Source organism: Acomys russatus, chromosome 17 (assembly GCF_903995435.1).
Source record: "Acomys russatus chromosome 17, mAcoRus1.1, whole genome shotgun sequence".
Taxonomy (NCBI): Eukaryota; Metazoa; Chordata; class Mammalia; order Rodentia; family Muridae; genus Acomys; species Acomys russatus.
In genome coordinates, this window is record NC_067153.1 from 40769950 (window position 1) to 40783424 (window position 13475).

Here is a 13475-nt window from a genome sequence, read left to right on the forward strand (position 1 = left end):
CACACCCTGCTCTTGCAGACAGTAAGTTTTGAAGGCACCAGATGGGTCATGCTAGGATAAGCCAGTGGCTCTCAACCTTCCTAACACTACAACCCTTCAATACAGTTCCTTATGTTGTGATATCCTCCAACCATGAAATTATTTACCGATACTTTGTAACTGTAATTTTGCTGTTGTGAAGTGTAATGTAAACGTGTTTTCTGATGCTCTCAGGGCTCTCCTTCCATAAGGCACATCAAACTGTATGAAAGAGGCATGTAGTGGGGTTCTTAAACAACACCCAAGGCCTTCACCCTCCACAGGGCAGCTTTCACAGTGCTTCAGCAGTGACGGGACCACTGAATAGCAGACGAAGCCTCCAGAAACTGCTGGCTCTGGTCTCCCTCTCCCAGGGGCTGCAGATCACAACAGGAGCACAGGGCAAAGGAAGAAACCAAAAGACTTAAACTTTATTCCATCTGCCATAGACACACGCTGCCCAAGCATAGCTGGGTGGAACACATGTGGACACCAGGCCAACTCATTCAAGTTTCTTCCTCTGAAAGAAAACAATGAAGAGAAATGAGCCTCACTTGATCTGATGTGCCCTTTCCCTCTGGACTTGGAAGAAATCTAAGTGCTGAAGGCCTCCTCTTTGCTGAGCCCCACAGGGCTGAGCAGCTTTCTGTAGCCAGCAGAGAGGCTTGCACGTGCTGTAACTGACCCGCGTGGCCTTGCTTCCTCTCAGCAGCTGCCCAGGCCCTTTCTCAGTGTTCTCTCTAGCCCCCTTGGGTGATGTGGAGTGCCACCCTACATGAAGTGCCAGGAGCCCTCAATGTGCTGCCAAGGTGACCACAGCACTAGCCTGTCTCCCTTACCAGCCCTCAGACCACCCCAGGCTTCAGAGGCCGGCTCTGCCCACCTTCTTCCTCCTCTTCTTCCTCCTCCTCATCCTCTTCGTCTTCCTCAGAGCTGAAGGTGCCATCAGGCAAGCTGTAGACTCGGATGACCTGCTTGTTGGGGTCCTTGAGGATGAGGTACTTGCCCTCCTCCAGCTTCATGCAGATGTCAATGACACAGCGCAGGATGCCCCAGGCGTTCTCCACGCTCAGGTTGATCTGGCTGGCAAACTCATTGGGCTTAAACTGCTGGGTGCCCAGGATGACATGGCGTGAGGAGTCCTTTACGTGGTACCGAGACACATACCTATTGGGGAGGAGGTGGGTGGTCATACTGTGCCATAGAGAGATGGCAATACCTGGGGTCGGTCCATGTCAGTCCTGTTGGTAATGCCTGGTCTGGTGCTTTTCTCAAAGTAAAGAGGGGTGAGCAGCCTTTGGCCCAGGCCTGCCCTAACACCTGTGCCGGAGTCTCACCCGAGTTTCAGGTACTCTGATCCAGCCAGCAAAGCACAGCAGGTCCACCGCGCCAACTTGTAGCTGTTGTTCTTCAGCTCAGTGGCGATGACAGCCCCGCGCTGGGAGTCCAGTTTCTGACGCCAGTCAACGCCATTACAATGCTGCAGAAGAAAGCTGGTTACTGGGTGAAGATGACGTCGCCCACTCAAGGTCCCAGGGCTTCCTCTGGAAGACAGCGAGCCACTAGAAGTGGAGAGGATGCCTGAGTCAGAGCTAGACGGATGATTCTCCGAGAGACAGAGACACCGCCATCGTTGTACAGCAGCCCCTCAGCCAGGCGGTGACGCCCGGCATGGTGGGACTCAGTGGCAAGGGCACTGTGCAGTGAAAAGCGGCTTCACACTGCGCCACAGTGAACGTACAGAGAAGGGGGGCCAGGTTCTGAGAGGCAGTAGCCTAGCACCTGATGCTTCCCAGGACACAGACTTCAAGATGTCTCGAGTGGGGCAGTCCAAGGTCATAGGGCAGGGAGGTCCCCACCACTGCACGAATAGTATCTGATAGATTCTGTTTTCCTGAAAACTTGAAAATGAGCTGCCGCTCCTGAAGAGTGCTGTGATGCCGACACCATCCTGGGGACAGTCACAGGCGGAGACAAACTGAACAGAGTAGACAAGAGGTCAGGCAAAAGAGATGCCAAATGACAAGGACGAGCAGGAGAGTCCCTCAGCAGACGCTCACATGGAGCAAGATAACAAGAAGCTCCAGAGTGGGATGGGAGCTGCCTGGGTCCCTGGGCTGCAGTGAGCAGACTTGGAAAGCAACAGCGGAGACAGGGGTGTCTGAAAGCCGGCAAGGATCAGGACTGCAGCTGTACCACTGCAAGACCTGACCTCTGCAACACCCAGAAGGAGCTTCCAGCAGACGGTCTTCTGGGACAGTTCTAGGGATGTGGTCATTGCCACCCATGATACCCCAACATGCTGGGTGTCTGCCTGCCAAGCCCCAGTTGCAGGTGCTGTTTTAAGCCAATAAGTTCCTTTTCATGTGTTTGTGAGGTAAGGGAACACTGCAATGTAAGCATCCTAGGACATGAGCTACATGGGGGATTTATGCTATGGCTCCACCAGGGTCAACCCCACGCGTGAGTGGGGCAGGGATCTGTGAGTTCAGAACAGCACAAACAGAAGGAAAGACAGATGCTACAGAAGTCCAAAAGGCCACTGGCCCCAGCAGACAATGGCTCTCTAAGCCACGTCTTGATGGCAAGCCAATTATCCCAGGCTAACTGGGCCCCAGAGCTGTCCTTCCCAGGGTTCTTTATCCTGTACAGAGGCACCATCCCTGCCCTGCCCTTCAAGAGTGCCGCACATAAAACCAAGGACAAAGAATGGCCACTTACCTACCTGCCCTGGAGCCCCAGTGGACCATGGAAAGACTATTGCACACATGCATATATGTGTGTACATGCTTTGTCCAGATCTCACTCTTATATGAGGTCAGCAGTGACAGCGCTGGACAAGGGGATCATGAGGTGGCAGTGAGGCTGAGTACGGAAAGAGGTCAAGAGAGGGTGACTGGGCTTCCGAAGAGAAGGTGAGGTCAAGAGCAGCTATGTAGAAAGCAGGATGAGTAGACTAAATACTGGAAGACAGACGGTGCCCATAGTAGAAACCTTCTAGCTTAGGCCGTTCTTCTGTCAGCAGGACATAGTGGATACAGAAATGGAAGCTGTCCCTGCCCACCAGGGCTCTGTGAGCACTCAGAAGGAGCAGCCAGCTTGCTCCAGCCAACCCCGCTACACGGCATGTGAAATGCGATGGTGCCTCACCCTCGAGTCCCACTCATTGAGCGTCTTGATGTTGATGAAGGACACTTCCCCGCTGGCTCCAGTCATGACACCATCATGTTCACAGCGGACAATAAGGTCAATGTCATCTCCAAGCTTCCACCTTCGGTAACTATAAGGACAGCAAGACTCGCTCACTACATGATCCAATGGCCTGGATGGAGCATCCCAGACAGCACAGGACAGGTCCCACCCTACCACAGCTGACATACCGGTAAGCAACAGAGGCAATCTCATTCTTGTCCATGTCATCCTCCACAAATGGGTTTGGGTTGGGGAAATTGTATCTTTCTCTCCCCTGCAGAAGGGACAAGTGCTCAGGAGATGGGTCTGAGTTCGCGTCAGCAGACCTAGCACTGCTTTTGCCAGCCCTGACTAGGTCCCTATGTCCTTAAGGGTCTGCGCTCACTGTACATTAAGGACTACTGCCAACACATCCCACAGAGTAACAGCCACCATGCCACTCCCTGCTTCCTTCTTCACCACAGGCAGAGTGCTAACCTCACAGGACAGAATCCCCCTTCATACTTCCTCCTCCATCACAGTTAAAGGGAGACAATTTGTTCAATGTCATATTCTCAAGGCATTTCCACACAGCACGCCCATGTGAGACAAGTACTATTAATGTTGTTAATTTACAGGGAGGAAATGTGGGAAGCAGAGGCTCGGCAGCAGTGACCTAGCCTGCAAGCTGTGCCGTCTGCTGCCGTGTGCTCACCATTCTTAGGCACTGCTGGGAGAAGTTGTGGTTGATGTAGGTGGCCTCCATGGCCAGGTTGCGGGGTGAGTTGAAGGAATTGCCTTCATCCTGAGGAGGCTCATTGGCTGTCTCACTCACAGTCAGGAGGTCTGGAAAAGCCCAAGCATGGATGGTCACATGCTCATACAGGCAAGTGCTACTGGCAGCCTGCCCAGCAGCACAGGGAAAGGCAGAGACCTAGACCATGGGGCCCATCTTCAAAGAATTGCCTTCTGCTGACAGATCTCTCCCCAGGGGGGCAGCAAACACAAGGACCCAACACCAGCCACACAGGAAGAAAGCTGTTCCTCATTCTTTCTGGATTCCTCAAGAGAAAGTGCCCGTATTGGCATTTCAACAAATGAGGCTTGAGACTCACACATAATCAGACTGCTTTGTCTTCCTGCTGTCGTTTTGTGAGTGATTCACTGATGGTGTGTACAGACATGTGTGTGTCACAAAATACATGCATATGCTTTTTCCTTTATGGTATATAAACGAGAAGGGAAAAAAAAAAAAAAAAAAAAAGCCAGGAAAGCTCTCTTCAAGTACCAACACACAGCCACAGTGGTGGAGTGAGGACAAAGCTGAAGCCCACAGAAGCCCTGAAGAGGTCTCTTCCCTTGGACTCCAGGACAGAGAGGACCGACACTCCTCACTCTCAGGACTAACACCACCCAAGCCTGAGCTGCTCCAGGCAGGCTGCTTACCAAAGTCAGAGTTGTCCCTCTTGTCAAAGAAGAGTTTAGACCCCACTCTCTGGACCACAATGTCCCAGGAGTACACAGAGCGGGTGCAGCTCATCAGTGTGGCCAGGATGGCATCAGTGGCAAACACATTGCCCTGTGTTTTAGCCAGCTGCAAGGAGGGAGAGATAGAGAGTAAACTGAGGGCGCAGAGGCCACCTGCGAAGAAAAGACCCCCTTAGTCACCGACAGAAAGTCGGCCGTCAAGGCTGCTCGGCCACTGCGGCAGGCTGTGGCAGAAGCATGGGCCGTGTTCCTCTCACTAGTTTCCAGGCAAGCTGTCCCTCTCCCTTTGTAGGAGAGAAAGCTAAGGGCCCAGTGCAGCAAAGTCAGTCAGCCTGGCAGGGCCAGGATCTGGGCTCGCCTCTGCTCAACACATTTAAGTGCACCCAGCAACAAGCCTTCTCTTCAAGTTTAGTCTGACCCAGAAAAAACATTATCCAAGGGCTGGGCACATAGCTATTTCTGGGGATCCTCATCAGTCAACCTACCAAATGTTCAGGGGGAAAAGTGTGCCCAACCAACACATCACCTGCTCTTTGTCAGGTTTCCCAAACAGCAGTGCAACCCTGCTTATGTAGCAGTGTCCGGTGTCTTGGTGCTGCTCGAAGCACAGAAGGGGCTGAAACTTGGGAGGATGCCAGGGCCGACAGCTAAGTCACACCACGGTACTGGAGCAGCCTGGTTTGGGTATCCATGGGGTAGTCCCAAATCGCCCGTGGACACCGAGGGACACCTGCACATCTCATACCCTGTTCTTTCTGGAGCCTCAGGAACATTCCTGAAAGCGAGCAAAGGGCACATACCTTTCGGATGACCGGGTCATCTGTGGTGGTGACAGTGTGGAAGATGCGCTTGATGCTCCGCAGAGGCTTCTCACTCCTCGTGGTGATGCGGTCGAAGGCTTTGTCATAGTACTCCAGTGCGCCACAGCACTCACTGAGGGAAGAGGGAAGTCAGAGAGATCCTCCCCACTTCTCTCATGCCTTGGGATCAGAAGTCTTATCTACTGTAATCCCAACATTAGGGAGGCAGAGGCAGGGGGATAGCAAGTTTAAGTCTCAGTTACACAGGAGGGACCTGTCTCTAAAAGAAACTTCACCCAGTAGGCCAGTATACATCAAAGAGATGGAACTAGGCTCCCTGAAAAGCAGACAGCTCTGCAATGCAGCTCAGCCTCCTGTCTTCGCAGCTCCCAGTGTCCCTCTGCAGAGCACAGGGAAGCACACCTTATCCAGCTAACGTCCCCTGGGAAACAGCCCACTACAGACTCTCAGGTGGCGGGCCCCGGGGCCGAAGCTCTGGCTTCCCACTGACTTAGCTCCATGTCCTTGTCCTCTGATGTACAAGGCTGCACAAAATGGAATCTCTTGAACATCTGTCATGGGTCTTCTGCCTAGAGAGCTTAATGACTGACCTACTGTGCCTCTGCGCAGATACCCAGAGTGGGAAGGAAGAGTTGCTAGGACTTATGGAGACATGGACCCCTGGCTGGTGCGCATGTGTGAGCGTGTGGGCAGCACTGAAGAAGCTACTCACATATCTTGAGGCTCTGACACTTCCAAGTAGCGCATCTTCATCAGCTGAGGGAAGTCCATCTCCTCCTTCACTTCCCAGTCACTGCGAACCTCAACCGAAGAGTCTCGGGGTTTCTGCAGAGGAAACACAGGAAGAGGGTAACACACGAAGGGCTTTTATCCCATCATCACAGTCCTGGCTGTTTTTTAAGACAGTGTCTGTGACTCGTGGAAGCTCAGAACAGGGCTCAGGGACTCCGCATGGGACCTCTCAGGGTACCAAGTACATACTTCTGACACAGCAAGCACCAGACTCACCAAAGTGTAATTCCAGAATTTAAACATCACCCCGGCCCAGCAGCACTGGGGTTAGAACCCACACTTCTGTGCATGCAAGGCAGCCACATACTCCTGGCTCAAACTCTTGCTTTTGCTCATGTCTGCTATTTGCTGTTCTCATAGCTCCCACAAAGATGGCAGTACTCTTCTTCTTCTTCTTTTTTTTTGGTTTTTCGAGACAGAGTTTCTCTGTGTAGCCTTGGCTGTCCTGGACTCGGTTTATAGACCAGGCTGGCCTTGAACTCTCAATGATCCACTTGCCTCTGCCTCTCGAGTGCTGGGATTAAGGGCGTGCGCCACCATACCCGGCAGCAGCATTATATTCCTTACAATGCAAGAGTAGGAAGGTGAAGGGCTGAAGAAAATGTGGTAATCCATACAAAGAAGTACTACTTAGCAAAAAGGAGTAAGTACAGTCAGATCTCCATAGCTGCGGGATTTTTTTTTTAACCGGTGGGTTTGGCATCCAGTCATGTGTGAACTGAAAATGTTCTGTGTGCTCAGCGCACTGAACACCCTAATGACCGTATGATTGATGGAGGAGGATCACTTGAGATTAAAAACAATACTTTCGGCCTACATACATAATCCAGAAGTGAGTTAAAGTCCATGAGAGGACATACTGCACATCAAGACACATGCAAATGCTCCACCACTTTATGCAAGAGAAAGTCAGCATGCACAAATCTTAGTCTCTTTGAGGGTGCCTGGAACCAATCCTTAACTGATATAAAGGAAAAATAAAATACTGTACTAATACAGTCTGTGATAGACAGACCTTAAAAATAGCATGCTAAAGGGCGCAAATTGTGAGTCCATTTTACATGAAATGCTCGCATCAGGGGAATCCAGAATGAGCAGAGAGCAGTGCAGCTAGGACTGGGAGTGCAGGACATGCTTACGGGGATGAGTTTTCTTTATATGAGTGATGCAAGTGGTCTACAGCTGCCTATAGCAACTCAGACCACACAACTGCACAGCATGACTCCTATCTAAGGGTAAAAAAACCAAGCCCACCCAATTCCCAACAGAATCCTGGTATGGACACTACCTGTGACTTCTGGTCCCATTTTTGCCTCACTCCAAATTGCTTCTGGAATTTTTTCTGCAGGCGAATTCGTTCTCTGAAAAGACAGACAGAATGCTGCACTTTCAGTAGTGGCTTCTAGCTGAACTGCAGTGTCCTTCCTGGCTGCTATCAGGACAGAAAACGGGGGCTTAGATGAAGAGACCATATAGATGCACACTGGGGCACACCTCTCCCAGTCAGGCAGGGGTGCATTCAGCCCGCAGTTAACGTCATGGCAGCTGTGACCAGCATGTGGTGGCTGCTGTGCTCTGCTCCAAAGGGCCCAAGGGATAGATACAGTGTAAATGGTGCTGCCTGGAACCAGTCATCCAGCGTCTACAGAGGCCACAGAACCACTTCAATTGTACCTACAGCTTTACAGCACACATGTCTAACTCAGTCACACCCTGGACCCACGCCTGCTATGACCCAGTCTTGGACAGAAACAGGTTGGAGGTTTTGGTGTCTTGTACATATGTCCCTGCTCTGGCCCGGTGACTTCTGAATGCAGCCCATCTGGGAACACAGTGCTGATCCTGCAGGAAGGCTGCTCACCTCTCCTTCTGCTTGGCACTCTTGGGCAGTGTCTGTAGGTTGAACTGCACCATGTTCCGTCGATCTTTGTCTCTTCGGAGGTTCCGCTGGGAAGCAGGAAGAGACTCATGTTAACCCCTTGAGACATGACTTTATGGTATCTTGAAAGCAAGTTTAGGGTGTGAAGGCCCAAGATTCTTGTCTCTGTATTTTTACTCTATAGCATCTATAGTATTTGGGTTAAGGGGAGAAGCACTTGTGTTAGCTTGGACTCTCATTCCCACTAATGTGTTTTACTGGAGTTGCTAAATTTGCATCTTTATGTAGCAGGAGGCACCCAAGCAAACCATCTAATTAACAAAGGCTGCAAGTGGCAATTAAGCAAGGCAGTGGGTTCCCAGCACAGCTGTGTGACATCTGAACTACTGTGAGCAGATACATCTAAGCTTCTTCATCGCATCCCTGGACCCACTAAAAGTTATTCTGATACAACTGGTCCTTGAACTGCCACTTGGGATTGGCCAAAAGGCCTGTAAGCCTTTCCCATCTCATCAGTATTCCCAAGATGGTTGCAGAGCTCCAAGGCGCCGAGGCTGCCAGCCCACGGCTCACCTGTGCGAATCTCATCCGGTTCCGCTGGTAGGCAGTCTTCTGTGTACGTGCTGTGTCCACCAGCTGGAAGCTCGTCTCATCCTCCTCGTGGAAATATGCATACTGACTTCCCCCACCGAACTGAGAGGAGTACTTGTCTGCAGGCAAAGGTGACAGTGTGTGCTAAGTGCTGCCTGCACACTGCTCACGGTGCACAACAGGCTTGAGCCTTGCTCTCTACGGTGTTTCTGGGACTTGTAGCGCTGGCCAGGAGCTTGTGAGATGTGCAGACTCACCGCCCCTGCCCAGACCTGACAGATGGGAACCTGTATTTAAACACAATCCCAGGTGATTCAGACGCATGTTTAAGGTTTAAGAGCTTGGGTGTAACAAACTTACCCAGAGTCCAGGAATCTCAGGCAAACTTACTTCCCCTCTGCCTGGTCATGTAAGACTCTGTGCTGTCCCACCATTCCCACCACCTGGAGCCATGGACATGGCCCCTGACCACATCCACCTTAACTTACTGCTCCAGGCAGCCACTTCCAACCATCTAACTGACACCAAGAAAAGTGTTTCCCCTTACCAGAACTTTAACCAGGACCCCAAACCTAGAGTCCATTGATTGATGGCTTCAGGAAGTCCCAAGCAGTAGAATCAATGGCAGCACACTCAACATATGTTTAGAACTAGTCTCTGGCTGTCAGTCCCACAATATTTAACAAGTGAACTTCTGGGGACATGTCCAAAACCATGGACAGCACGCACACACTGCAGAATACACTCCCAATATCTATCACTGCCACCAGCACCTCTTCCTCTCTAAGAAGCTTCCCAAGGGCTAGAGTGGGCAGCCCACGCGGGACACTTACTTGTGTACCTCTTGTCCTGGTACGTGGCCCCTGTCCAGTCTGCAACCTGTTAGGCACAAAGACGACAAGGAAGAGAACAGGTCAGGGAACAGGCGTTGACTGACCCAGAAGCCCAGGCAGAGAGGGGGACTGGGCATTGCTTCTGATGTTTTCTCAGTATGTGGCTCTTCCACCTGACTTGCTCTGGAGGGCAGGCCTTCCACAGCTGGTTAGCCCCACAGGAAGCACAGCCAATGAAGAGCCAAGAGGAAACGGGGAGCAGGAGTACCTTCCCCAGCCGGTCTCCTTTGCTGAACGGCTGGTAGGGCATATCCCGAAACTGCTCAGGAACGGCACAGGGACCCCAGCCCGAGGGGTTGTCCTGGATCACAGGTGTCATGAACTTCGCCATCTTCTAAAACCTTAAAAAACAAGCAGTGTGAGCAGCCAAGGAAGGCCGCTAAGTCCCAAACACTGGAGCCACATTACAGAGGCTTGCAACACTGTGGAGAGGGGTTTCTTGTAAACTGCTCTAAGAACACTTAAAGCCTAGAGCATTGCCGAACCCATGACATTTTCCTATGCCTCATTAAGTCTAGAACATGTTCCTTTTTGATAAATATTTTTGGAATGAGGCCGTGCCTTACCTGATGGGGTGTCTGTCACATCTTTTCTTTCTCAGTATAACATAATAGTGTCTCCGATTTATGAAAAGACAGGAAAAGTGTGATGAGTTCCCTCAAACACCTTCACCAATGAACTCAACACCAGATTTCTTCTCTAAGCCCTAGTCTCTAAAATAAAGGTCAGGTTGTATCATATGGCCATTGTCAAAGCCTTGTTAGTTACCTACCATCCACACAATTACTACTCAGATACACAAAAAGACACCAGCATGGAGTGCTTTAAAGAGCTCTGGGCTGGTGAGATGGTGCAGCAGGTAAAGGTAGAACCTAAGTGGAAGGAGAGAACGGACTCCCAAAGATGCTCCTCTGACTTCCAGTTGAATGCCATGGTATGCACAAGCTGGCATTCACATCTCTCTCTCTCTCTCTCTCTCACACTCACACACCAACATAAAGGACTAAAATCACCCTCCCCTCCCTCCTTAGGTAGATCCTGGAATTTGACTTTCCCTTCTGTTTCTTCCAATTTTCCATCAGAATAAATCCTGTCTGATGCATGTGGCCAGGCAAAAACACCACTGGGGACCAAGGTCACCACAGGCTTCAGCAGAAGTGGCAGGATGGCTCAGTGGGTAAAGGCTGCAAAGGGGGCCAAGTGACAGATTTCATACACAGGAGTACCAGGACACTGTTCTCACTGATTACAGCACAGGAACTCATCAAACCCTTCTAGCAATCCTATGGGCCAGAGGCTAGTTATGTCCCCACTTTCCGGGTAAAAATACAAAGCTCCAAGTGAGATACAAGTTGCAATGCTGGATGACTACAAATTTGCACACAGGCCAGGTGGCTTTGGAATCAGAGTCTGCGTAACACCACAGTTCATTTTAGAACAGTAAAAACTAATAGCTCTATAGTTCAGGGGGTTGCTGGACACTTCCTGTCAAAACACAAAACAGCCACGCACGGACCACCCACAAGAAACCCTCTGACAACGCCCAGAGTTAAAGCAATCACACTAGTCCTTGGAGGCTGGAGAAGCAACTGCAGAACCCCGGTAGAGAGCTCAGCTACCCCGCCTTCCAGCTCTGCCACAGGGAGGCCGAAGGTGACAGTGACAGGGATAAACCTGGGAGCTTCATCCCCTAAATGTGAACTTCAGCTAAGCTGTAGGAAGAATGTGAGGAGGCTGGTGGGCTTCAGACAATTCACACAAAGTATGAGTGCCCAGCATGTGTGAGTACTGTGCCCAGCCAGTTTAACACCAAATGCTCCCTCGTACCTCATCTTTGAGATACAAACTTAGCTCTGAGCTGGGGGGTGGTTGTGCACGCCTTTGATCCCATACTTGGGAGGCAGAGGCAAGTGGATCGCTGTGAGTTCAAGGCCAGCCTGGTCTACAAAGCAAGTCCAGGACAGCCAAGACTACACAGAGAAACCCTGTCTCGAAAGACCAAAAACAATCAAGCAAACAAACAAACAAAAAAACCAAACAAAAAACAAAGACAGCTCTGCTAGCTTGAGCAGTCCACGCGCCCATCGCTTCAAAACAGTTTCTAAGGTTGTCTACTTAAGCCTGGATTTCTCTAGTTAGGTGGCAGCCGGACGACCTGGGGCTTTAAGCCATACCCAACCAGTTGCCTCAAAAGCTACTGTAAATTTGAGTTGTCAAGTGTTCAAGAACGGTGGTTCATGGCTTGACATCGCCATCTCCCTGGACAGGCAGGGTTTGGTCCTCGAGTTTCTGCCCACGTTAACTAGAAAGGAACTGGTAGGGGGGAAACGGAAACGGTGCAACAGCTGCAATGGCCACCAACACACTGTGGACACTACAGGTGGAGAGCCACGTACCCCTGGGCTCCGCATCAGACCAGAGGTGGACCGACCCTACTCCTCTCAGCCGCCCATTTCGGAGCGGATAAGGGATCCGTTCAAACCCCCAGAGGAGGAGAAGTCGCCCCCGACGGTGATGCGCGAAGCCTCGGGAGAGGGTCCACACTCCATGTCCGGTGCCCTGCACTCGGTGTCGACCCTTGGGACCACTGAAGCAGATTGCCGCCCCGCCCAGCGGAGGGGACAGCGACGGCAGGAGAAGGAAGGCTCTTCCGGGAGCGCCCGCCCCCCCCATGCCAAGCCTAGCTCGGGCTGGCTCGCGAGGTCCGTGGGGCCCTAGGAAACAAGCCACTCACCTGCGACAGCCTCCACGGGCCCGGATGGCGAGAGATGGCCCGAGGAAGAGAGAACGGTAGCCTCGATACCCGGAGGAACCGAGGCAGGAGGGAAGATGCGCGCGCAGGGGCCGGCGCCGTAAGCCGCGACCAGCGCTGTCGTAAAAACGATCCTACCACGTCCTTCTTAGTCAGCGGAAAAAACGTCGAGCCGTAAAGTGAAGACGCAGCCGGAAGTTTGTCACGGCTCTTGGCTAAATATCCTTGTTAGCTTCTGAGGTGCCAGACAAGAGTCGGGGTGATTACGTCAGCGGCATCTGGGGACGCCCAGAGCGGTTCAAAACTGGAACGTGGCCGCCTTCTGTGCAAGAGACTCCGGGGCGAGAGCAGGAGCCGGCGTCGCCGGCGTCCCTCAATGCTTCGCGGCCTCTGCCTCCCACAATGCCCCGCGGCTCTCGCTTGTCCAAGCCTTGGTGGTTGTCGGGTTGAACCTCACGTGGAGGGCGTCCCAGCGCCTTACCTGTGCTGGTTACCTGTGGCACCAATGCCGGGTGAGGAGTGGCAAGTGACCTGCGAGGTCCGGCCTGCTAGAGCTTCGAGGTGGCTGACAGAACTCAAACCTCTGTTCCACAGCGTCATTATTCAACAGAAATTTCTGGTTGCTAATTAAAAAAAAAAAAAAAAAAAACAGATTTAGAATGTCTCATTTACGTGGATTGATATTCAAGTCTGGACTACCCAAGCTGGAGTCCAGGAGTCTGCGTTTTAATTGGCAGTCACGATGCAGAGGGTGCGATTAAGTGTAACCTCTTGGCTTCTTCTGCCCTGTGTGGCAGAAAGGCAATTATGAAACTTGGAAAGAGAAACTCTCATGCCCAGATTTTGAGAGACTTCCCCCTACAGACCACCCAAGAGCCAGTCTAAATGCGATTGCAAGGAAGTCTTTATTGCAGATTCGAACCTGGGACACACCTCCAAAGCACTGACACAACAGATGCAAGGAAGTGGCCTCAAGTCTCATTTGGGAGGTTTTTTTTTTTTTTTTTAATTAGTTTTAGACAAAGAAATGAGTTTACAGTATGTGATTGGATGTCATTTGGGCAGAAAGG

General features: G+C 51.5%; 1 protein-coding gene across 1 annotated transcript; it reads right to left on the reverse strand.

Annotated features, from left to right (window-relative positions):
- Window positions 1-376: 376 nt before the first annotated feature.
- On the reverse strand, window positions 377-12554 carry Eif3d (eukaryotic translation initiation factor 3 subunit D). The gene is made up of 15 exons (XM_051159906.1): window positions 12388-12554; window positions 9862-9994; window positions 9594-9639; window positions 8743-8879; window positions 8152-8237; window positions 7579-7651; window positions 6211-6323; window positions 5478-5610; window positions 4636-4783; window positions 3905-4035; window positions 3399-3484; window positions 3169-3298; window positions 1356-1498; window positions 902-1185; window positions 377-538 (listed from the first exon to the last, which is right to left on the reverse strand). Exons 2-15 carry the CDS (start codon window positions 9982-9984, stop codon window positions 525-527), a joined length of 1647 nt encoding a protein of 548 aa, XP_051015863.1. The 5' UTR covers window positions 9985-9994; window positions 12388-12554; the 3' UTR covers window positions 377-524.
- Window positions 12555-13475: the final 921 nt, after the last annotated feature.